At 39.1% G+C, this 26,032-nt stretch overlaps 1 protein-coding gene across 1 annotated transcript in view; it reads left to right on the plus strand.

The window, feature by feature from the left end:
- Positions 1 to 7,394: 7,394 nt before the first annotated feature.
- Positions 7,395 to 26,032, plus strand: part of LOC135464627 (tyrosine-protein phosphatase non-receptor type 23-like) — a 33,511-nt gene continuing 14,873 nt past the window's right edge. Inside the window, 17 exon segments of the mRNA XM_064742083.1 lie at positions 7,395 to 7,488; positions 11,982 to 12,056; positions 12,421 to 12,548; positions 13,659 to 13,785; positions 14,642 to 14,776; positions 15,243 to 15,404; positions 16,575 to 16,625; positions 16,627 to 16,734; positions 17,135 to 17,193; positions 17,834 to 17,913; positions 20,012 to 20,126; positions 22,049 to 22,114; positions 22,640 to 22,779; positions 22,972 to 23,063; positions 23,447 to 23,651; positions 24,388 to 24,548; positions 25,561 to 25,712. Coding sequence (XP_064598153.1) covers positions 7,402 to 7,488; positions 11,982 to 12,056; positions 12,421 to 12,548; positions 13,659 to 13,785; positions 14,642 to 14,776; positions 15,243 to 15,404; positions 16,575 to 16,625; positions 16,627 to 16,734; positions 17,135 to 17,193; positions 17,834 to 17,913; positions 20,012 to 20,126; positions 22,049 to 22,114; positions 22,640 to 22,779; positions 22,972 to 23,063; positions 23,447 to 23,651; positions 24,388 to 24,548; positions 25,561 to 25,712 — 1,943 coding nt within the window. The 5' untranslated portion in view covers positions 7,395 to 7,401.

Genomic DNA, 26,032 nt, shown 5'->3' on the forward strand with positions numbered 1-26,032 from the left:
CCTTTTTTTTGTTTGTCCTTCTTTTCTATTTGTGAATTTCTCCTTTGATGTGGGAGAGAAGAAGGATTGTGGTCACACAAGGTTAAAATGCTTATGTTTCAAGAACTCACAGGTGAACTGCAACACGTTTAATTTTCACAAAAATTGTTGTCAGCAAGCTCTTCCTATCATTTAGATTGTCAGTTTTCTCTGTGAAAATAAGTCAGTGTTTTCAGTACACTGTAATTCTTCAACCTATTCACATGATTGCACCGGCCCCGAAAGCACAGTTGGTAGATCGTCCGCTTCGAAAGCGGTAGATCCAGGGTCAATCCTGGCGGGAGTCACACCTAAGACCGTAAAAGAGGGAGTTGTAACTTGCTTGGCGTTCAGCATGAAGGGTATCAGTATAATGGCTCAGGCGGGGTGGCATGCTTGGTGTCAGTAAGGTGTCTAAGTGAAGCAGCACTTGATAAAAGAGTGGTGGAAACCCGTCTTGCAACAAGGAGGCACACTACATGCACTCTAAGGATTCCATTGTCGTCATATGACTGAAAAATTGTTAAGTGCGACGTTAAACCTCAAGCACTCACTCACATGATTGCAAGGTGCTTATTCAAGCATACTCTGAAGCCATTCTGCGTAGACTGATAAAAGTACACTTTTTGTGAAGATATGAAATTGGCCAATCCAAACAATGTATTTTTTTTTCTCCAAAATCAAGTTAAAAATGTGCACAAAAATGCACTGAAAGTTGCTGTTTTATATGCGAAATGGTTGAGGAATTAGGGTAAATGTTTTTAAGTGTCCAATGGAAAGTATGGAAAATATCCATTGCTCATCTGTCTGTTTTAGAACAATGTAACAGTTTTTCTGATGCGGTCAAAGGTCATATGAATGACCTTGAGCCGCTTTGACGTCATGATGTTCCAAAATCAATGGAGAACAAGCCCTTGTGTTTTGAGCAAATGGTAAAATGCCCCGATTTCTGGCCAAACATATGCTATAAATTGCATATAGGTGTAGAAAATAACAGAGGAATGTAATGCATTTACCCTGATAACTTCCAGTATAAGACTGAAAACTTTGCAGCTCACCTTTACGTTGTTGTTTTAAGCTGTCTTATATGATGTTCACTGATGTGGTATGCACAAATTAAGCTCGCTAAGCAAAGAAAACATTTGGGTCACGTTTGGGAAAGTGTCCGCTACTTGCCTAAGGCCAATGGGTTACTTCTGGCAGTCTGGTTTCCTCCACCTATAGAGCTGTGTGTAACCATTATAGTTATGAAATATTCTTGAGTATTGCATTATAAAAAACTGTCCAGTGAAACGAAGCCATCTGCCCGGACAAATATAGCCAGAGAATATCTTAGTTGCAACACCATAAAATTAGAACAAGAGAAATAATGCAGATGCAAGCAAACATGTTCAAGGTAATGGTTTCAAAGTCTGGCAGAGTCTGTAGTCCACACCAGAAGTCGCTAACAATGAAGTTGGGTTGACATCCAGCTTTGATGGGTTCAATCTGTGGCTCTTTGTCAGAAGGTTTATATATGATTGTTGTTTAAGGGTTTAACATCTTCGCCTCGGTGTTTGTGTTATATAATCCGATACCGCCGAACATTGTTTCTTTGCGCAGCATTCGAGGGATTTGACAAGGGATTTGTATCGGGCTACAGAGCAAACACCAAGAATGTGGTAAAAACTGCATATTTCATGCTGCCATTCCTCTGTCACTGCCATAGCAGATGTCAGGCATGTTAGGCCAATCAACGACAACCTTAGACAATAGCAGTTGACCTCAATACATATGTATGACATCGTGTCTTATTGTGGTTTGACGTCGTATATTAAATTATTTTGCAGAAAGGCCTATATCTAGTATGCGATCTTTGACATATATTTATTTATATATTTGATTGGTGTTTTACGCCGTACTCAAGAGTATTTCACTTATACCACGACGGCCAACATTATGGTGAGAGGAAACCTACCTTTGACAAATAAATTCGATGACATAATGACACCGAGATCATTGCTATCAGGGACTTGCTGAAGTAAAACATTTCCTTTGGAGTAGCTCTAAAATACAGGGCTACATTTGCTGGTGAAAGACAGTTTTGTCACCTTCATTTTTGCCTTGTGCGCACCAGTGGCCGTGTGCTGAAGGTCGTCCTGTTGAAGATGACAGCTCTGCTTATCTCACGGAAATTTTCAGATACACTTAGATTCGTCGGCGTTGCCGGAATTTCTCATTAATAACATCTAAGTAAAATTCGGGAAACCATATATCAACAGTGTATAGGTATTCCGATGGGTACAAATTGTTCCCCCCTTTTGGCCGACGTATAGCCTACCTGTTCTTATAGGAAAAAGATCATATGCAGAAACTATTAAGGAGTAATCGTCACCAGGCCCGATCTTTCTCATTCACTAAACGTTAGATTGATGATTTGCTAGCTTTAAACAATCCATATGTAAAGGGTGTGAAAGATATTTACCCACCTTCGATGGATTTAAAGGAAACCTCAGATTCTCCAGATGGTATATCTTATCTGGACCTATATTTGTACAAGGGCCAAAACGATGTTCTCTCTCGCAGACTGAACGACAAGAGGTATAGTTTCAATAATCCTTATTTGGATAGCAATATACCAAAGGGGCGTGCATGTGACGTGTACATATCTGGCCTTGTAGCATTTGTTAGATCCCGTGTGTTGTGTGACCATTTCAATCAACGTCACAAGTTGTTACTGCAAACACTAGTGTGTCAGTGTTATTCCGTCAAACGCTTTCACTCCAAGTTTTTAAGTTTTATGTGTAGAATTGTCTTGTAAGTATATATGGACAGAGCGCTCAGAATCTCTTGCACTCTGCTTCATGATTGTGTTTAATTCTGCTTAAACCTGGGATAAACCTGTATGTTCATCTTATTGAATTAGATCGCCATGATTTTTTTCTTTAGTATTATATAAGTGGCCTTTGACTCTCTTGTCTTTTATATTGCATTGGTGTTTAACACTACATTCAAGAATTTTTCACTTGCTTGGCGTTGGTCAAGATTATGGGAGGAAGGTGAGTGGGAGTGTGTACCGTACCAGGCGAAGTAAACCACCCCCATTCCCCAGATACCTGACAAATATTCTGACTCAAGCCGCAGGCGAAGGAGTGAGAGCTGGATTCGAACACGCGACCTCATTAGCCAAGGACTTGGCAGACGCAGTGGGTCTGAGCCCAGAAAATCGTAAATACACATTAGATTTTGATCTTTTTGATTGGTGTTTTACGCCGATTGGTGTTTGACCTGGAACGTCTTCATTGGTTGACGGCTTGCATAGGAATGTCTGTTTCGACGCATAGATTAAAGGATATTTAATTTATTTATTTGATTGGTGTTTTAAGCTGTAAGAATATTTCACTTATATGACGGCGGCCAGCATTATGGTGGGATTAAACAGGTCAGAGCCCGGGAGGAAACCCATGACCATCTGACAGAGCTTCTGTCATGGGATATGAGGCCCGCATGAGCTGTATACATTAGGTGTTTGAACAAAATCGATAATAGAACAGAACATAGTAGATATCCCGTTTACATAAATCTGCTCCTTTTATAATAATAATTGTTGCACGGTTGGGGAGCTTGCCTTCCAGTGGCTAAATAACAAGGGTCACGGGTTAAATGCTATTCTCTGAAAGGTGACTTTCAAGATTCTCCCGTGTCAGTTATCGGGGACTTTTTGAGATCAAGTAACCGATGGTACTCTCTTAATTGTCGAGCAAGAATGAGTGAGTGAGTGAGTGAGTGCTTGAGTTTAACATCGCGCTCAACAATTATTATGTCATATGGCGCCAGAGGATCCTTAGGGTGTATGTAATGTACCTCCTTTGCAGGAAGGATTTCCACCGCTCTTTTATCTAGCGCTGCTTCACTGAGACGACTTACCGAAGGAAAGTAAGCCGCCCCGCAAGACCATTATACTGATACGGGTCAACCAATCGTTGCTGAACGCCAAGCGAGGAAGTTACAACTTTCTCTTTTAAAGTCTTTTGTGTGACTCGACCAAGGATTGACCCTGGATCTACCGCTCACGAAGCGGACGCTCTACCAACTGTGCTTTCCGGGCCCGTTTGTCGAGTAGGAAGATTGCCAGAGACCACTTCTACCAAAATGATACGGGGTTGTCTCCTTCGCCGAGGGGCCTTTCACCAATGCGGTCGCTGTGAGTTCAAGTCCATCTCATGCTGGCTTGCTCTCCGGCCGTAGGTGAGAGTGTCTGTCAGCAACCTGCGGATGGTCATGGATTTCCCCCGGGTTTTGTCCGGTTTTCTCCCACCTTAATGCTGGCCGCCGTACAAGTGAAATCCAGATTGGATTACGGAATAGATAAGAGCTGTTGTGAGTAAAACTTTAAGAGCAATAATGAAATAAGCCAATTCAAATATATATATTGATATGTCGCGTCACCTTAGTCATTGATTTAATCGGTCGAATTGCACGCCTGAAGCAGGTGTTGTATGCATCATATATCACATAAATGGACAAGTCGGTGTACTCAATTGCATTCATATCTGAATTTTGTGTAATTGATAATAACCTGCAATGGACAAGCAACTGGCTTTGGTCCGTATTTTTGGAATTCGCTGAATTCTACAGTTTATAGGTCAAACGTTTAAAGACAAATTACATGCAAACCGCTTTACTAAGCTTGGGTTTATCTTAACTTCAATAACAAAATGTTTTAGCTTACTGGTATGACTTAAATATGTTCCTATCAAACATAAACTTCGTTGTAAAGGAGATGACTAAAAAAATCTAAACGCCTAAATCACACAAGTGGGTGGTGTTCGTCATCTATATCTTTCCAAAGGCCGGGCCCTCCGGATTAATCCAGCATGACAAGTCGCCGTCGTGGAAGTGAAATATTTATTTATTTGATCGGTGTTTTACACATTATGGTGGGAGGAAACTGGGCAGAGCCCAAGGGAAAGGGAGTGAAATATTCATGAGTAAGTGGCCTTACGCCAAGCAATTAAGCATTCAAATCACACGCCTTTCGTGTCAGTAATTACTGGAAAGTCCTGTTAAACGCCTTAGAAAGAACTCCAGTCATGCAAATAAATAAATTATCAATTAATTAATAATGAATTCAATTAATTAATAATGAATTCATGAAATTGAATCTGATAGCTTACACTGATGTTACCGGTAAGATGCACACGGGTATTCTATGAAATGTTCAGTGTTTTTGGAAATAGGTTGAAACGATCAATAAATCCCAAATTCTTACTGAGCTCCATGTGCAAAAATATTTTTTACCTTTGTATTTTTGAAACTATGCGGGCATATGAATTCCTTGATTTTCACTTATGCAGACCAAATTCAAGGATTTTTTGTCCCATTCTCCACTCATTAGCTTTATAGACTTCACGGCCTGTTCTTTTTCAAATTTATTTAATATTTTTATTACTTAACTTTCTTTATCGATGAAGGAGCGTTACTAGCTGAAAATTAAAGATTTGCCTTGTAGAAAAATATGTTTGTTAAAGTTTAGAAACTCCATGGCCATGAAAACTGTTTGGCTTTAGTATGTTACCTCTGATGACATCGTATAGACATAAGAAAGATCAAACCTGCAGAAGCAGTGACATCCAGCAGCAAATCGTTATATTGCGCTGCAATGTGGCGTTAGGTATACAGACTGTGTGGCCATAAATAAAATTTATTTAGTGATTTTGATTGGTGTTTTACGCCGTGTTTCACTTATACATCGGCGGCCAGCATTATTGTATATGGACACCAGGCAGACTTCGGGGGACAGACGTACGACAGGGGAGGAAGAGACCATGATCTGGACTTGAACTCATAGCGGCCGCATTGTTGGGAGGCTCCTTGGTCATTGCCCCGTGCTGGCGTATCATTAATAAAAACGCTATTTATGGCGATTTAATATAATATTTTTTTTAAATACTGAAAGTATTTCAAGATTGGTGTGGGGATAATCGTGAAGTGAATGTCCCGTATCATTTGACAGGATGTCCCAGCAATTCAGCGAACGATTGAAACAGAGCTTCTTGTGGTGGTTAAAACCACATAATTATATATACTTTTCCCCGTCATTTAATCATTTTCATAAATGCTCACTTTTCATTTATCTATTTACCTATTTATTTATTTGATTTGTGTTTTTTGTGCCGGAATATTTCACTTATACCACGGTGGCTAGTATTATGGTGGGAGGAAACCGGTCAGAGCCCCAGGGAAACCCACGACCATCCGTAGGTTGCTGGGAGTCCTTCCCACGTGCGACTGGAGGGGAAGAATTTCTATTTAACTTAGGCTAATTACTAAATCAGTAAGTAGTTGGGTCGTGATCAAGCCATCTGAACTCCTTCAGCACTAGTGAACGCACATGTTCTAGTCCAGTCCTTGTAGGGATTATTTATTTGTTTGTTTGTTTATTTATTTGATCGGTGTTTTACGCAGTGCTCAAGTACACACCACTTTGCCCGAAGGCAACCCATGACCATCCACAGACCTTCTACCGTATACAACCGAAGACGGGACTTGAACTCTCAGCGACCGCGTTCGTGGGATTTTTGGACACAGGCATTAAATTATAGGGTATAGAAGCCTCTTTATACAGATTGCACGTGCTCAGGTGCACAGTTCATTTGCATAACAGTAGTTTACAACTTGTGTACATTTCGTACGGAAATACTCACATTCGTACTCCCGTGGCATCCAAACATGTTTCAGCCATATAACTACGAGGAGTGTCAAAACACCAGACATGACAACCCATCCAGTCACATTATACTGACACTGGGTCAACCAGAGCGCTATGCGAGGCAGCATACAAAGTATCATTTGTAATGCCTTTGTCATAACCGAAACCCGGGTTTGATCTCACGCAGGTCTCCCGACCTATGAGCGGACGCTCTAACCATTGGGCCAATGAAGCGGCCACGCGGTTAAGGAAACATTTAGGACATAATTCCGGGTCAGTCAGAGTTAGCATCCAACACACGACTACACTGGCCAAAGCAAATAAAGCAAATACGCGTACCCCACCTAGTCATATCAACTCTTGTAATGCGCACGAGAAATCCTGGGTGGGCAGGCGCACTCGGCGTGTGGCATATCGTGATATTTCTCACAAATGACGGAGGGTTTCAATCTAGTAACTGCTGGTTTGGTTTCTTTGGTGTATCCTGTCGTTATATTTACCGTCATATCTTCCTTGCTGATTAAAATACAATTTTGGAATGCTTTTAATGTTTCTCATCTTCTCACTTGAGACAAGGGAATTAACTCTGCATAGCAGATAAAATTAACTATATGCGATGAGTTGATTCCCTTGTTTATCATTTCTCGTGGAATATCGCAAATTCTCGAAGGTAAGAAGAAAAAGCAGGAAAAATGGAGGCAGTGCCTCGTCTGCCGATGTTATCACTCGAGCTGAAACATAGTCCAGAGCCGGTGGAATTCAGCACAACACTGAAACAGGTGAGCTATTTCATTTACTCCCCCGCTTGGAACAGTGGCAAAACGAATTCCTCTTCGAAGCAGGAATTTAACCTCTATGTCCACACCCACTGCGTAGCTGTCATTTTTGAAGCAACAACAACAGCCGGTCATTTGTGAATGAATCACGCCTTTATTTGTCGTCTCTCGAAGACTAGGAATGGTGTCCTTGTCGATACCAAGACGTCAACAATACCTTTAATATAGTCAGAAAGAATACTCTATCGATTTACCCGTCCAGGAACGAGATACTTGGGACCGAAATCCATGCTTACCAACCAGTCATTTTTGCACTTCTACAGCAGCATGATAGTCGCTGTTCCGAACACCTCCCAACCTTCACGTTATACACACAGATCACACATAACAAAGGAAAACCGTGAGGGATAATTTGGTCTTTTCCTTTACAGGTCTTGTAAGTGCTAAATTTCCATTAGTTCTGCCTGGTTGGGGTTGTTACATTTACCAGAAGTTGGGTGAATAGTATGTACAAATGGTAAATGATTCATGTGGTCTAAATAAACCAATGACATACGTACCTTTTGCTGCAAAAAGCCTCAAAAGACTTAAAAGAATACAAATAATTCAAAAGTAATGTTGGTATGTCAATTCGTTTTTGGCTGCTGAATTCATCCAACTCCCATGTAAGGCTGTGAACTGCTGTGCTGTTTCCAGAACTTCTGGTATATGTGTGAGTGCCACCAGGTGGAACTTCTGTGAATAAGGATCCAGCTTAAGCAATACACTTGGCCGCCTGTGACAAAATGAAGAAAATGACAAATGCATTATTTTGATGTTTTGACCAAAGACATAAGCACTGTGTGCTGTTCTTGGTCTTTCATTGTATTAGGATTAATTTACCATGAAATTATAGGCCACGAGAATGGCAATTATAAAGTGAGATGGATAACTATTAGGAGTGAGTGAGTGAGTGCTTGGGGTTTAATGTCGTACACAACAATTTTTCAGTCATATGACGACGAAGGAATCTTTAGGGTGCATGTACGTGTACCTCCTTGTAGCAGGACGGATTTCCACCGCTCTTTTATTTAGTGCTGCTTCACTGAGACGACTTACCGAAGGCAAGTAAGCCGCCCCGCCCGAGCCATTATACTGATACGGGTCAACCAGTCGTTGCACTATCCCCTTCATGCTGAACGCCAAGCGAGGAAGTTACAACTTCCTCTTTTAAAGTCTTAGGTGTGACTCGATCTACCGGTCCCGAAGCGGACGCTTTACCAACTGTGCTATCCGGGCCGGTTAATAACTATTAGGATACATATATATATATATATATATATATATATATATATATATATATGTATATATATGTATATATATATAATCAGTTGCTTCCCTCTGTAACTGTATGTTTTGAGAATGTCTGCCATTCTTACAGTCACAAAAGGAAGCAGCTTAAATGTACAGTGCCTGGTCACCAATATCTTCACATGTTCAAGTCCGGTGATCACATGTTTCTGCCTGACATTGAAGTGGAGGCCCTGGCAGAATAAAATCTGCAGATATTTTCCAGAACTAATTTGTTACTACCAGCCATAAATACTGTCCATCATTACATAATTGAGATAATTTTAATAAAGTACATTCAAACTAGTCAGTCACCTAAGAACGAAAGAGAGAAGAAAATTGCGAGATGTCTTTCAACTGGCTTCATGCAATATAGCAGTCAAGCATAGCCTGTTGCGCAGTCATAGATTTTGTCAACAGAACATCAATCAAGGTAGAATCTAAATTCAATCACTGTCAAAAAGATCAGCTACGGATAATTTCATGTTAAATGCAAATATTAACTTCATAATAAAAACTGATGGATTTTTTACACTCAGGTGAAAGACTGTGCCCTATCAACACATATAAGAAACAGTTTTACAAAGGATTTTAAACAATAAAATATTTGTCTTACTTTTACACCACATAAAATGCAAAACAGAATGATCCAATCAGAATTGACAGGAATTAGAATTATAGAGGGTCCAGTTTTTCGATGAAACAACAACACCTAACGTGTATGTGTTATGTCGGCAAATAAAGGTGGATCATTAAGCACTGATCGTTAAACACAATAAAACATAAAAACATTTATACTTATGATTTCTTTTATTTGGCAAATAAATCAGTAAATTTCAGAGCGTTTGCCATGCCTAAAAACCCGCTGCATGGATGTTCACAGACCATTATCTGTAAATCACTGCATTGGTCCAGCAGATTGGTCTGCTTAGTTGTAACGTACATTATGATTGGCCGGTCAGTTGCTTCCTTTTATCACGTACAACTGTCGGTCCACGCACACTTGCTCCATATTTCCGTTTGATCACAGTTTACAAAATCCTTCTACCAAGACATGTGACTTTCTTCAAAAAGACATGTTATAATCTCATTTTTGACCTATATGTCACTTTCTTTCTTCTGTTCTTCCCATGCCCTATCCATCAGAGTGATGCAAGATGCCCAGCACAATTGTCATGAGCAATACATCACTGTTTGACCCCTGCCTGAATGATGGAAATCAAGCTCGTAATGAGTAGTTTTAACAAAAAGTACAGGCTCTACAAAGTAATTAGGCTTATATATAACACAACAAATCTGAGCTATCTACAGCGTTCACCCCTTGGCATAGCCTAGTTTGTATAATGCTTTCGCGTGTTTGTCATTTTGTGTTAATTCCTTGTGATGGGGCTCACACATGCACTGTAATTTGGGAGGATAACATAATGATTTGCAAATGGATAATGCTTCAGGTGATCTAAATACGTAACACATAACTTAAGATAAGCCCGTTACCAACAGTTGTCACAAAAGTCTTCACAGAAAACAAATACATGCAATTCAAAGGCAGAGGTTGTCTTTTTTCACTGAAAGTGGACTGGATACGCCCAACTCGCTAGGCTATGAAAAACTTCCTGTATACATGTCCAAGTGAACAAGAAAAGCTGTTTAAGCTCTATAAGCTGTCTTAGTGTTGTCAATTTGATAGGGTATGCTTGCCCTCTACCACCTAATGATATCCACGTGTCAAATATACCATTCATTCCCACTGCAGTTGAGTAAGTTTTTATATGCTGTAACAATATTGGATGCTTGGGACATTGTTTAAAGAAGAAAGCCAAAACATGTACACACAATTCACAAATTGTAATAGTTACTCCAAATGAGCAAGTGTTTTAATTTTGGCCCAGTAAATTAAATATCCAGTCCACAAAGATTTGAACAGTGCTGGAAGAAGTGTGCAGGGTTCAATAGGCAAGCATCAGCAGGCATATTTTGTCTCCTCCTGGGTATTCCTGGTCATCATATGACTGAAAAATTGTTTAGTATGACGTGAAAACCTACATGTAAGAAATTGTTCATTCTCTAATTCCTCAGCCCTTTTGCATGTGAAAGAGTGACTTTCACTGCTATTTATTTTACATTTGTAATTTGAGTTTGGAGATAAAACTACATTGGTTGGATTGGTGAGATTCAGGGCTTCACAAAAAGTATAATTAAAGTCCACTAAAAAGAATGCCTTCACAAACTGCTTGAATAAACACTTGGCAATATGCTAAAAGGTTGAAGAATTACAGTACTTTACATACATATAATAACCATTGCATCTTGTGTAATCAGAATCTTCCTGTGATGTCACTGAATACTTATACATATACTGAACCAGGGGGCCTCCGTGGCTTGGTTGGTTGGCGCGCTAGCGTAGCGTAATGACCCAGAAAACTCTCACCAATGCGGTGGCTGTGAGTTCAAGTCCAGCTCATGCTGGCTTCCTCTCCGGCCATACGTGGGAAGGTCTCAGCAACCTGCAGATGGTCGTGGGTTTCCCCCGGGATCTGCCCCTTTTCCACCCACCATAATGCTGGTCACCATCGAATAAGTGAAATATTCTTGAGTATGGCGTAAAACACCAATCAAATAAATAAATAAATATACTGAACCAGTGAAAGAGCACTAGGTTCCTCAGAAATACTGTATTTCGTCTTAAGTTTTAGCATTTTTTTCAAGTTGAACATTTTGCTTGATTCCAGTTGATTCATCCACCTTATACGGCCGCTTAAGATTGTTTCTGTGAAGTTAATTTCTTGTCAGAATAACCAATGTTTTGCCAGCAGAAGTACCATTTTAAGACCTTTATGTGCTTCTGAAGGTGTATTTTTACAGGCCAAACTTAATGTGAAATAAATGGAAGAAACCTTGTGTAAGAAAATTAATACAATGGATCAAGCTGTTCTGTGAGTAAAATATTTGTGAAAGGACTTTAAATTAATATGTAGGACTTTAAATTAATATGTAGGACTTTAATAAGAGGAAGTATCCTCAATCCTAGGGCTGATTTCATGCCTGTCATAATATTCCTACTGCCAGGTGAGCAGTCAAAAAAGGAAAAAGAAATATTTGAATTCTGAGTTCAATACTTCCCTTACTTCTCAAGAAATATATATGTTTATTTTTTTTCAATTTGTCAGTTTATTCGAGACCAGTACAATGAAGACCCTGCCAACTACAACAAAGCTTGCTTAGAACTAGAGCAGTTAAGACAGGTAAGAAAGACAACCCATTAAATGTTCACATATTACTTAGTACGCTCTTTTTCTTGACTGCTACTTGAAATGAGCTGGGCGGAAGCTTTTGATGTGTCAATCTGGCTAAAAACATACTTTATGTCTTTGTAAAACAGTTGCCTCCACATATGTAAACAGAGCAATGCAATAAGCATTGTGCTTACTTTCCACAATCCGAATAAAGTATGTTTAAATCAAGAAAATATACTTTTACTGAAAGTTTTCAAGTGCCTGCCTCATAACCAGTGAAGTCTGATAGGAACTATTGCTAATAAAAGTTTGTCTTATTACATCCTTGTTGTGTGTTTGTGTAGCTATTGGTGAATATTTGTGTTGTTTGCAGAATGCTGTACAGGTTACCCATGACTTCATTGGCTGCAGCACGTTGAAGAAGTACTATGCTCAGCTACAGTTTCTGCAGAGCCGCTTCCCACTACAGGAGGGAGGGGAACCCCCACTTATCTTCACTTGGTGAGAACACTCATTATTTCTGTCCATGTGAATGGCTATGACCGACAGATCTATCTGCCTCAGTCTGCCTCTCAGTCTCAATCTGCCTCTCTGTTAGCCATTGGTTGGTGACATTTTTCACTTCCTATCTATTGAAATGGGTCATTCACTTTGATGATGATGATTTATTTATTTATTTGTTTTTTTGATTGATGCTTTACAACAAGAATATTTCACGGCATTATGGTGAGAGGAATCCCACGACCATCCGCAGGTTTCCGGCAGACATTCCCTCATACGGCTTGAGAGGAAGCCAGCATGAGTTGGACTTGCACTCAGAGCGACTGCATTGGTTTGAGTCTCCTGGGTCATTGCTCCACCTTGGCCACGAAGGCCCCTGCTTTGATGATGAGGGGACATTGACTTTTGCGGGTTGTATTGCCGATTTTTGCCAGTTTCATTGATTACTATAATTTGGGTGCCTTAGTACTTCTAGTTGTTGTCAACAGATCAAAAGCAAGTTTGCATGTATATGTATTTAATCCCACATTCTGGTGACAAGAAGTTTGACCAACTGCCTTTTTGTTCTTTTTTCATGTGACATGAAAGTCATAACTCAATTTTACAACTGTTTCATCCACAGTAAACTCTTACTGTACTATCATTTTTGGTATATGTACATTGCTCGTTTGGCACTTAGCTCTTGCGAAGCTAACCATGTATGATATGACTGATAAGGGTGTCATACCTGGTGTCATCAATATGAGCACTTGCGAAGCCAGAGGTGTATGCTATGACTGATAAGGATGTCATGTCTGGTGTCTTCTATATGAGCACTTGAGAAGCTAGCCATATATGCTATGACTGATTAGGGTGTCATATCTGTTGTCTTCTGTGCTGTGACTGATTTGTGGTGTCATGTCTGATGTCGTCTGTGTTGTGACTGAATTAAGGTGTATTGTCTGGTGTCTTCTGCATGGTGTTTCAGTGTAGCAGCACTATTAATTAGCTTACATTTAAACTGGCCGTCCACAAGGTGATTTCAAAGTAATTGAAAAGTGTTAAAAATTAAACATTAAACACCTAGCAAGCAAAACAAACACTTTAATCATTCAGTGATCGTATTTTCAGGGAGGACGTCCAATCAGGAAGGGAGTACTCTCACAGCGATATCAAGTTTGAACAGGCGTCAATCTTGTACAACATAGGAGCGCTCCATTCCATATTAGGGGCGATGGATACAAGACAGAGTGCGGAGGTGGGTAGATTTATCAAAGATCTGTCAAAAACCATTGAAAATGCTGTCATTTGTTTTAAAGATTGGAGTACTCTTCATATTTTAGGGGGTTTTTGTTACTCTTTCTGGACCTTGATCATGTGAGAAATGTGGGAAATTCTTAGGGTTTGGAAGGTGGGTAATTCCCTCTATGGCAGAATGGTGGGGAATTCACACTATGTCAGAAAGGTGGGAAATTCCTTCTATGTCAGAAAGGTGGGAAATTTGCAATGCCGGGTTGAATGTTTTCACACCACTAGTGCACTTGTAGCAGACTTTTAGTGCCATCAGGCCATCGTTAAAACAATGGTTGTTGAATGTATCCTGATTGTATCTAAAATTCAAGTAAGTTGGCATGGATTTTTTTCTTTTTAAGTATGCATTAAAAGGCAAATTGCAATGGAAATGAAGAAAAAAAATAAAGAGATATTTTTGCATGGATAGGTAGGATTGGGCAACACTACCCTTTATCTGCTTGCTGTTGTGCTCTTTGGATATAGAGACCTGCCAGGTGTAACTTTGTACAGGCCGTCCACAGCCAATCCACGGGCTTGCCATAGTGTCACCACAAGCAAACAACAAACACACTATTGGCAAACTACTGGGATAATGTGGGAAATTTCAGTCTGGCTGGTACTGTATGTACATCGTGCCTGATTCTAAGATTTCTATGTGATCTTAGAAAAGGGTGTGGAGGTGTGTTTGAAAGGTTGGATCAGAATGAAAATGTAGGTTTCGAGACTGAAATGATATTTGTTGACATTGCATTTTCTGCAGTGAAATTTTGGGTTATTTACCATATACCATGCTCATCCAGAGATTATGGTCTGTGTTTCAGGGTATGAAGGTGTCTTGCACCCATTTCCAGTGCGCTGCCTGGGCGTTCCAGTACCTGCGGGACCATTTTGGTAGTTCGTCCATGAGCCCGGACATGGCCCATGAGATTCTGTCCTTCCATATCGACCTCATGCTGGTAAGTCAAATCTAGATACCAATATCCCATCTACAGACAAGGAGTTCTCAAAAATCCCCATGCCTCCACAGTTTCAGTGCCCTGATGACAATAAGCAAAGGTCCGCCCTCCAGTATATGCCGTTGTGCTCGGTCAGTGGGAGAAGAAACTGTCTGGAACTGGCAAAGATTTGTCCACCAGTATATGCCATTGTGCCCGGTCAGTGGGAGAAGAAACGTTGTCACTTGCCCATTTAATCCAGTCATTTAGGTTTCCTTCATACTCAACACCAATTACTTAATAAGAATTAATATCATTACTTACGTGAATATGGTCCAGTTTGTAAAAATTGGGCACAAGCTGGAGGCTGTTGTGATTGGCTAATATCAACCCTACATCTGTGATTGACAGGTCTATCTCTGTTGTGTTTGGCTGATTTCAACTGTACACAGTTGATTGACATGTCTGTCTGTCATGTGATTTTCAGGCTCAAGCCCAGGAGTGTATTTTAGAGAAGTCAATGACAGATAACCGTAAGAGCAGTATAACAGCGAAGGTTGCTGTCCAGATCGTGGAGTTTTATCGCCAGGCTGCAAGGAATCTGGAAAATACAAATACGGAGGGATTAATCAGCTCCCGGCGATACAAGGTAAGAATTTTTTTTTTTCCTTAAATTAACTTACATTTTAGTTTTTACCCTTCAGTCCAATTGGTGTCATGAGATTCATGCACTCAAATTTATACTGTTTAAGTGAGAAGTATACAAATTATAGTGTCATTGACAAAATGTCCTTGTTCACTTTGTCCAAGGATGAAAGCTTCAAGGATATTATTGGTCCAGGGCTGTCTCCTCAATATTGCTGAATATTTTCATTTTCAAACAACATACATGTATTCTGTATTTCATCAAATTCTGAATTATTAAAGGTATCCAAATTTAAAAGCTGTATTTGGCCATGGCATCTCACTGCAGGCTTGTGCAAGGATTTATATATATTTGCACCATTTTATGTGCAGTCAACATTTTCATTGTTTTGTATGGCCTACAGCTTTTTACAAATATGTGAAAAAAATGTGTGAAATTAGAAGAGTTAATGGTGTAACAGTCCTGTATTTTGGTATCTCTTTTCACCCTGATTTTGGTCTCTCTTTTCCCCTCTATTTTGGTCTCTTTTTTTCTCCGCCCTCAATGTTGGTCTCTTCCCCTTCCCGATTTTGTTCTCTCTTCCCCCCTTATTTTGGTCTCTTTCCCCCCCTCAATGTTGGTCGATTTTGGTCTCTCTCTCCCCCCCATTTTGGTCTCTTTTTTCTCCCCCCTCAATGTTGGTGTCTCCTTCCCGATTTTGGTCTCTCTTTCCCCCTATTTTGGTCTCCCCCCCCTCAATGTTGCCCCCCCCCCCCCCCCCCGATTTTGGTCTCTCCCCCCTATATTATTCTCTTCCCCCCTTCAATGTTGGTGTCTCTTTTTCCCCTCAATGTCGGTCTCTCTTTTCCCCCTGAGAAAGAGAGACCAAAAGGTCTCTCTTTCTCCCCTGATTTTAGTCTCTCTTTCCCCCCCCCTATTTTGGTCTCTTTTTTCTCCCTCTCAATGTTGGTCTCTTTCCCCCCCTTTATGTTGGTCTCTCCTCCCCTTGATTTGCTCCCCCCTCCCCCGATTTTGGTCTCTCTTCCCCCCCTCCCCTGTTTTGGTCTCTTTTTTTCTCCTCCCTCAATGTTGGTCTCTCTTTCTCCCCCGATTTTGGTCTCTCTTTTCTCCCCCTCTCAATGTTGGTGTCTCTCTTTTCCCCTCAATGTCGGTCTCTCTTTTTCCTCTCAACAGGACTGGAAGCGGCGGATTGAGATCAAGATCCTGTTTTATCAGACCATCATGTTTTTTTTACCTGGGCAGTCAGGCTGAGGAGCAGGAGAAGCACGGAGAGAGGCTGGCTTACTTCACAGCCGCTAATGAGAAACTTACGCAGTGCGGCAAACTTGCTAAGGTATCCAGTTTGTTTTTTCATGAAGGCTCCTCATGTTGAATTGAATCTTGGTAAATGGCGTTTTTTTTGTTTTTTTTTTTTGTTTTTTTTTTTGGTAAATCTGTATTTTAAAATGTTTAATATGTCATTAGTAGTTGAAGTAGATGTATGTTGAAATAGATATTTACCAAAATGAAAGCCTTGACTTTTTTTGTAGTTACAATTACATTCTATTACATGAAACTAATCCATGGATTCAACAGCAGTTTATGCTGAAGTTTTTCACGTGAGGTGAATTTGTTTTGAAAAACTAGAAAAAACATCTTTTCTACATACGTCAAAAAGTAGTCCTCCTCTTTTTGTAGTTCTACTCAGAGTCAGAAATTCATGTTTCCAATTGTTTTTTCTTTATGTTTTTCAGAATGACAGCCCAGAAATACATGACTCATTAAGATTTACTTTGGATGTTGTTGCGGGGAAGTAAGTGATGCAATCTAAATGAAAGATTTTGTCTTTATTTTTTGTTTGCTAAATCAGCTATTCTTCATAAAATCTTACAAATATGATTTTGGGTAGTTTTTCTATTGTAAAATATGCTTTTCTAATACACCCATTTTTCTGTGGATTCATGTTTATTTGAATATATTTAGGTTTCTTGATTTGATTTGTGTGTCATTAACTGCAGAAATTTTCCTAAGGTGTTCCATTACTTTTGAAAGGCTTAATTTTCCATTGTAAAATATACTTTTTGGATACACTTGTTCTTTCTGCATATCCTTTTGATTTGAATGTATGCTGTTACCCTGACTTGATTTTAATTCACAATTATTCTCAAGATATTCCATTTTCTTTGAAAACCTTACCTAATTCTTCAACTTTTTCAACCGACTCTGCAACCAATGTTTTGAAATATTCAGACAGAACTATGGAGTGTTGAGAACTAATTTGCACAGTTTTACGAAGCTTTTATCTTCAGTGACACAAACGAATCATTTAAGCATCATTTTAATAATAATTGTATACTTAAATTCCTCAGAAAAAAAGTGTCTTGGTGTTTGAAAGGTTTAAGATTTACAGTAGGTAGAGAAAACATTTACAGAGAATATTGTTTTTTTCTCAGGTACAATTCTGCGAAGAAGGACAATGACTTCGTTTATCATGAGAAAGTCCCACCTATGGACAGTCTTCCTGAAATAAAAGGTGCGTTCACAGTTCATAACAAGTGTTTAAGTCTTGAAATAACCACATACCTGTAGTTGTAAAGATTTGGTTAATATATGATTGTTGCCAAAATGCCCTAAATGCACCAGTACCAAATCACACTTTTCCCCCCTGGAATCAAACATTTGATCAAGGTTGCTCATTATGTGGGATGATTTGTTTCCATTGAAACTGGCTGTTCATACCTCCCATGTGCTCAGAAAACATGCCGAAAAAAACAGAAGTAAATATGGCGACCCTGTGCTGCCGGCATGTACTCAATGAAGTGTTCAAAATGAACATTAGAAGTTAATTCATGATATATAACTGGGATTTTTAATAAAGCAAAAGTGCAATTCTTTCATAGAACAAATCTGCAAAATAAAGATTTACATATACTATCACAGCCCTGTCTTGTTCCATAAGCTTACCTTGAACACCTCTGTACTTCCCTTGCTGGTATACTACTGCTTGGCACCAAATAATTTGTCTCTCCGTAGTCATAGTCTTTTCAGCTATCAGTTCCAGAAAGGCGTTCCCTTGTGTCATCATTAGTAAATCTACACAAGCATGAAACTATTGTTGAAATTGGATAAATTCCAGCTCCAACCGCCATGTTTGGATGCCTTCTTCTTTCAGCCCATACAAGGGAGATAACTACTGACACTTCTAACATATTATGTACTTGTTTAATCTTTTCTTCAATTTTTTTTTAATTTATTTGAGAAATTTTTTAGTGATCATTGTTCATTATGGGTTCCCATTAGTTCATTACCGGTGAGACAGTTGTGTGAGACAGTTGTGTGAGACAATTGTGTGAGACAGTTGTGTGGGACCAATGTGTGAGACAATTGTGTGAGACAGTTGCGTGAAAAAGTCAGTATTCTTTTGTAGTAGTGGCAGTGATATTTGTGTACATGATTCCCCTCACTGTGAGGAGTATGCATTCAAACATGGCGGCTGAACTTGGAATTTATCCAGTTTCCACTATAGTTTTCATGCTTGTGTCGATTTACTGGTGAGGACACATGGGAACACTTACCTGGAATTCATAGCTGAGTCGGCTGTGAGTACGGACAGACAAATCATTTGGTGGCCAGCAGAAGTATACTGAAGCTAGCAAGGGAAGTACGAAGTACAAAGGTGTTCAAGGTAAGCTTATGGAACAAGATTAGTACACGTAATCACAGAGGTAAGGCGTATTCAAGGTATACTGGTGCATTTGTCAATGCTCCAGTTATCCTAAGTAACTTGAAAAAGGTCAGTGAGTTAGCGAGCTCACTCTTGTGTTTCCCATACTCATAAAACTGATCATCGTATTAGTGAAAAATGTTTTCGAAAACAAATACAAGTAAATAATGAAACCCTAAAATTCTATCATGAATATGACTCTTTATAAGCAATAAACTAAACTACATGAAAAGGTAGTAAATGCTTAGCAGATATTCAAGCCGGAACAGACAGAGAAATCAGATTTTTGTGGATGTAGACTGTATGTGTGCAAGCAGGAGGACAAAGACAGTATCCTGCAGTAAATGTTATTTAGACAGGGGCCGGCTGTTTGTGATATAACAAAACTGTCATGCAGATAACATCGTAAGAATTTTAGTAATGATGTAAAGTTACAAGAACAAAATTTTCTTGCAGCAGACACGTTTTGTCTTGTTTTTTGATTGTTGTAGTAGACACGTGTGTTGTTGTGTTTTTTGATTTCCGTAGTAGGCACATGTTTTGTCCTGTTTTTTGATTGTTGTAGTAGACACCTGTGTTGTTGTGTTTTTTGATTGCCGTAGTAGGCACGTGTTTTGTCTTGTTTTTTGATTGTTGTAGTAGACACGTGTGTTGTTGTGTTTTTCGATTGCTGTAGTAGGCACGTGTTTTGTCTTGTTTTTTGATTGTTGTAGTAGGCACGTGTTTTGACCTTTTTTATCTTTATAGCCGACAGGTGTAATTTTTGTTGATCATTGTAGTAGACACATGTTTTGACTTTTTTTTTATCTTTATAGCCGACAGGTGTTATGTTTGTTGATTGCTGTGTCAGATAGGTGTTTTGACTTGGTTTTTTTTTTCTGACATCTGTGTTCCTCACCTGTTACAGGTGCGTCCCTAGTTAAGGGGATTCCTTTCAACCCTAATGATCCTGAGGTATCCGGTCCTGACATCTTCCAGAAGCTGGTCCCCATGGAGGCTCATGAGTCATCCTCCTTGTACAGGTAAGACAATTTTAGGCGTTACTTCTAACCGAGTTTTGTTGAACTATTTGCCTAGAGTGCTGAAATTTAGAAATCTGTACTATTCAACCTCCACGTAAAAATCAGGCAGGCATTGGTACTGTTCGGGGCATTTAAGGGGATACAGAATCAACACTCATTGGCTGACAGTTGAGATAGGGTTTCCTGGGTTAAATGATGCGGCATTGGTCACGCTTCAATAAATGTTCAATACCTAAAATACAACTTGGGCAAGGCATAGCCTGGACTTGCCTATCTCTCACAACATGGAATCGATTCCATATCCCTTTAATGTAGCTTGGACTTACCTATCTCTCACAACATTCAATCAGAATCAATTCCGTATCCCTTTAATGTAGCGTGGGCCTGCCTATCTCTCACAACTTTCGATCAGAATCAATTCTGTATCACTTTAATGTAGCCTGGACCTGCCTATCTCTCACAACATTCAATCAGAATCAATTCTGTATCCCTTTAGTGTAGCCTGGACTTCTCTCTCACAACATTCGATCAGAATCAATTCTGTATCACTTTAATGTAGCCTGGACTTGTCTCTCACAACATTCGATCAGAATCGATTCTGTATCACTTGAATGTAGCCTGGACTTCTCTCTCACAACATTCGATCAGAATCAATTCTGTATCACTTTAATGTAGCCTGGACTTCTCTCTCACAACATTCGATCAGAATCGATTCTGTATCACTTTAATGTAGCCTGGACTTCTCTCTCACAACATTCGATCAGAATCAATTCTGTATCACTTTAATGTAGCCTGGACTTGTTTCTCACAACATTCGATCAGAATCGATTCTGTATCACTTTAATGTAGCCTGGACTTCTCTCTCACAACATTCGATCAGAATCAATTCTGTATCACTTTAATGTAGCCTGGACTTGTTTCTCACAACATTCGATCAGAATCGATTCTGTATCACTTTAATGTAGCCTGGACTTCTCTCTCACAACATTCGATCAGAATCAATTCTGTATCACTTTAATGTAGCCTGGACTTCTCTCTCACAACATTCGATCAGAATCGATTCTGTATCACTTTAATGTAGCCTGGACTTGTTTCTCACAACATTCGATCAGAATCAATTCTGTATCACTTTAATGTAGCCTGGACCTGCCTATCTCTCACAACATTCGATCAGAATCAATTCTGTATCACTTTAATGTAGCCTGGACTTCTCTCTCACAACATTCGATCAGAATCGATTCTGTATCACTTTAATGTAGCCTGGACTTCTCTCTCACAACATTCGATCAGAATCAATTCTGTATCACTTTAATGTAGCCTGGACTTGTTTCTCACAACATTCGATCAGAATCGATTCTGTATCACTTTAATGTAGCCTGGACTTCTCTCTCACAACATTCGATCAGAATCAATTCTGTATCACTTTAATGTAGCCTGGACTTGTTTCTCACAACATTCGATCAGAATCGATTCTGTATCCCTTTAATGTGAGATTTTGGTTTTGGTAAGAAGAAAACAATAACACATACAAAAATGTGTAACTGAAGTAAAATGTTATGTCAAACTTTACACTGATCACAAATATGGATTTATGAAAATATGGTACAAATAATATTTTCATAGGTATGTATTTCTTAAAGCTTTTAGTGAATGAGTTTCTAAAGTGTCCAGTTTTCCAAAATTTATACGAGGCTAAATGCCTGATTTAGACTTTCATCTTGAGACTTTTGTCGGGGATTTCATTAATCTAGTGACATCCTTTCCAGACTTAGAGATGATATTATTGTCTATTTATTCTTGTGGAGTACATGTTATAGGATGTTGACATAGGCTTTAACCAGCCTGAATTCATACCCCTATATGGTGGTAAATTGTGAAGTATTGTGCACATATTAATGTCTTATTCAATCTGTGTATTACAGTGAAGAGAAAGCCAAGCTATTGCGTCTGATTGGAGCAGAGGTGGATGAGAAGAACGAAGAGCTAACGTGAGTGCTATCAGTCAAGGCATCAGAGCCAATTCCACTTAGTCATTTCTCACTTGAGTCATAATTGACTCACATTGTTTAGATATTGATAATGCAGTTTTGAATCCTGACACTTTTGTTTTGGGGTAACACTGATGAAGTGGTCAAGATTTTAATTTATATGACTTGTATTTTAAAGTTTAGATTAGGTCAGAAATAGCTTTGTGGAATCGACCCCAGGTTTTCTGCACGTTAAGTTGTCTGCCATTTTGCCAAACAAGCGAAGTTATAAATGTATTTTTGGACATAACAGTGTCATGGTAAAATGTTCCTGGAAGTCAACTCCTTAGCCAGCCGTTAGCCTGCAATTAGTGCACCAGTGCAATGATTTTAGGACACTGTTAAGTGCGTTATAAATTTGATCAATTTATTTGGTGCACTTATATTTTGATTGTCAGTCAAGTTCTAGCTTCTGTGCAGTTAAAAGTGATTACGCCTATCGGTTTGATGAATTGAATTGTTACTGTTGGTGTTTTTGGTTGACAGTCAGTTCCTGGCCTCCATGCAGTTGGACATGAACAAGTTGAAGTCGGAACCAGAGCGATTGCCCCAGTCTCTCCTGGAGAAGTGTGCAGCCATCAGTGTACGGCCAAACGCCGTGAAAGATCTCGTGGACGTCATGGGAAGTGAGTACAGTAATGGGAACCAGATCATTACGTCGAAACCAAATATTTTTGGGTTTGGAAAGAAATCTGTATAAAAAAAACAAATAGTTTTGTGTCTTATTTAATGTAAGGAAAAGCTGAGTTCAGAATTGTGCTTTTGTGATAATGATATGATTGGATTGAGTCTTCATTTTCTCCATGGTTTTTTTCCAGCTCTTTCAGGGATTGCCACAGAAGTAGAACTGGGGATTCAGGAACTAAAACAGACATTAGATGAAGAAGATAAGCAGAGTGAAGAATTTCAGGTCAGTGTAAAGGCAGTTTCATGTAGGTGCACATTAATCCACATTTCATGGCGTGAGTCTGAGAAACTGCCCGTATTCCACCTGAAACTGAAACAGCAACTTTTATTTATGTTCTTGAAGGTAAATAATCTTCCACAATTTGTTAGTAGAAAAATCCTTATGAAATAATCATCACATCTCCTGGTTTCATTTCCAGAAAAAAATTTGATTTGGTGAACAGTTGACAAAGTTTTGCCCCCGAAATTTCTGTATAATTGCCTGTGATCAGGAAGAAATCTGAGTTTCGCCTCCAAACTTTCAGTCTAATGAAATAACATACATGTAATTCAACTTAAATCATAATGCGCTTATAATTGTGTCTTTATATAATTGTGTCTTTACAGAAAACTTTCGGTAAAAAGCCGGACACTGTCATATTGCCTGAGATCAGGAAGGAGTGCGACATCTGTCAGGAGCAGCACACACGAGGCAGCCAGTCAAACGCAGAGCTTCACAAGGCTATGAACACACACACAGCTAACCTGAAGCTTCTGAGTGGTCCACTGGATGAGCTGCAGAAAGCCCTGCCCTCCTCAGAGCCTGTCAAAGGTGAGTAATCCCACGGCATGTTGCCTTGGCATTAGTTCTCGTATTATTATTATTATTATTTCTGATGACTGAATGAATGATTGTGGCTTGATGCCACTTCAGCAATATTTCAGCCGATTTTTTTTACTGATGTTGTAATTGTTGTGTTAGAATGACTTCTTCTTGTGTAAGAGTAGCATCCCTTGATCTGCAGTTTCTGAGCTAAGGAGATTTTTTCTGGGCTTAGGAGATCTTTTCTGTATCATTTTGTTGCTGCAGTTGTGATTGTACATTTGAACTGTTAATCAGTCTTTGTGTTATTCTTTTTAGTAATATCTTGTCAGACTTCATAAAAGTACAGCAGCAAGGTTATACTAATTATTAATAAATTTAATTTAATTCTGTTAAAATTACTACTAATTTTATTTATAGGTGTTAAATACCATTTTGTTGCTATTCTGCTAAATTCCATTTATTACTACAGAATCCCATTTATTACTATTAAATTCCATTTATTACTATTAATTTCCATTTATTACTATTAAATTTCATTCATTGCTGTTGTAGAAAATTCCATTTATTAGATGAGAGTATTACTTTATTATGGATTTGAGAATGTTTTGAAAACTGGGGGTTTATCCTGTCCCTACTACTATCCCTCCACCCGGTCTTAAGCTGTTCTCATTGATTGATATCTTCTTTTGTTCCAACTGTCACTCTTGTGTTCTGATTGATGGATTGTATTTGTCTGTCTCAGGACCTGAGGATGAAGCCATTGTGAGTGAACTACAGAGAATCATGGGAAAGGTGGACGAAATGAAGGCTCAGCGTTCAAGTTTACACGAACAGTTCAGAGAGGAGGTGCACAAAGACGACATCACGAACGCCATCGTCACACACGAGGGCACTGACACGCAGGTATGAGAGTACATTCTCTGTAAGAAGCTGTCATCTGATATACTCATGTTAGACATGTGTTTCCAACATTTCCAAAAACTTTAAATACATGGATATGGATAATACAAGGAAACTTTTTTGAAACGTTATTTCTTCAGGACTTGAGAGGGGAGGACATGAAATTTCTGTGAGGCAGAAACGCAAAACAAATTTATTTCTCTTAATAGATTGGTGCCATCTGATATGTTTGTGTGTTTTGTGTACGTAAAATTCCACAGGTCTGCAGTTATATGTTAATTATTAGTACTGTGTGAAACTGCTGGTAATCTGCAGTAACCTGCTCACTCTTAATTGAAATCTGTTAGCAAGTTTTGGTCATCTGTTAGGAATTGATGGTCAGCTGTGTGTAATGTATGGTCATTTGGTGACAATTTTTGGTCATTTTTTACGAATTTATGATCATTTATCCACAATTTATGGCTGTCTGTTAACTATTTATGGGGATCTGTTCACAGTGACCTCTTCACTGTTAATAGAGATCTATTAGCAACTTTCGGTCATCTGTTAGCAATTAATGGTCATCTGTCAGCAATTAATGGTCATCTATGTGCAATGTATGGTCATTTGGTGGTAATTTTTGGTCATTTATCCACAGTCAACTGTTTGTGGTGATCTGTTTGCATTTTATCCTCATGTTTCCACAGTTTATGGACAGCTATTAATTTATTTATTTATTTATTTATTTATTTATTTTATTTGATTGATGGTTTACGCCGTACACAACAATATTTCTCTTATGAGACGGTGGCCAACATTATGGTGGGAGGAAACTGGGCAGAATCCTGGGGAAACCCACAACCATCCGCAGGTTTCTGGCAAACCTTCCCACTTACGGCCGAAGAGGAAGACAGCACGAGCTGGACTTGAACTCACAGCAGCCGCATTAGTGAGAGGCTTCTGGATCATTACGTTGCGCAAGCGCGCTTACCAACTAAGCGACATCTATTAACAATTTATGGCTGTCTGTTTGCAGACGTTTTTCCAGGAGCAACTGAAGAAGCATGACAAAGTTGTAGGATTCCTGCGTCAAAATATGGCCGCCCAGAAGAACATTTTAATGGCACTGACCGATGCAAATGCTCGATTTGCTAACATTAGAAAAGCAACAACAGAGTCCTCAGCACAGTGAGTATACAACATAATGCTTTGTGGAAAAATCTGTTCAGGCTTGATTACACTAAATCACCTCAAATGTTACTCATGGTGCACTAAGTAGTGCATCTGCCAAATTCTCAAAGGCCTATTGGTTACAGAAAGGTGTTCTGGGGCATGGACGGTATGATGATATCCTGCTGAAGAAATGTAGTTTGTGGGCACTAAGAGTAATCCTTTGTGATATTTATTTGCTGAAATAACATGATTTGACCTACACACTTGATGATAGTTATTGCTGTGTGATCATTTCGTCAAGAATACAGTAGAAGTCATATGATCAAGGTTTATTT

This window comes from Liolophura sinensis, chromosome 4 (assembly GCF_032854445.1).
Source record: "Liolophura sinensis isolate JHLJ2023 chromosome 4, CUHK_Ljap_v2, whole genome shotgun sequence".
Lineage (NCBI taxonomy): Eukaryota > Metazoa > Mollusca > Polyplacophora > Chitonida > Chitonidae > Liolophura > Liolophura sinensis.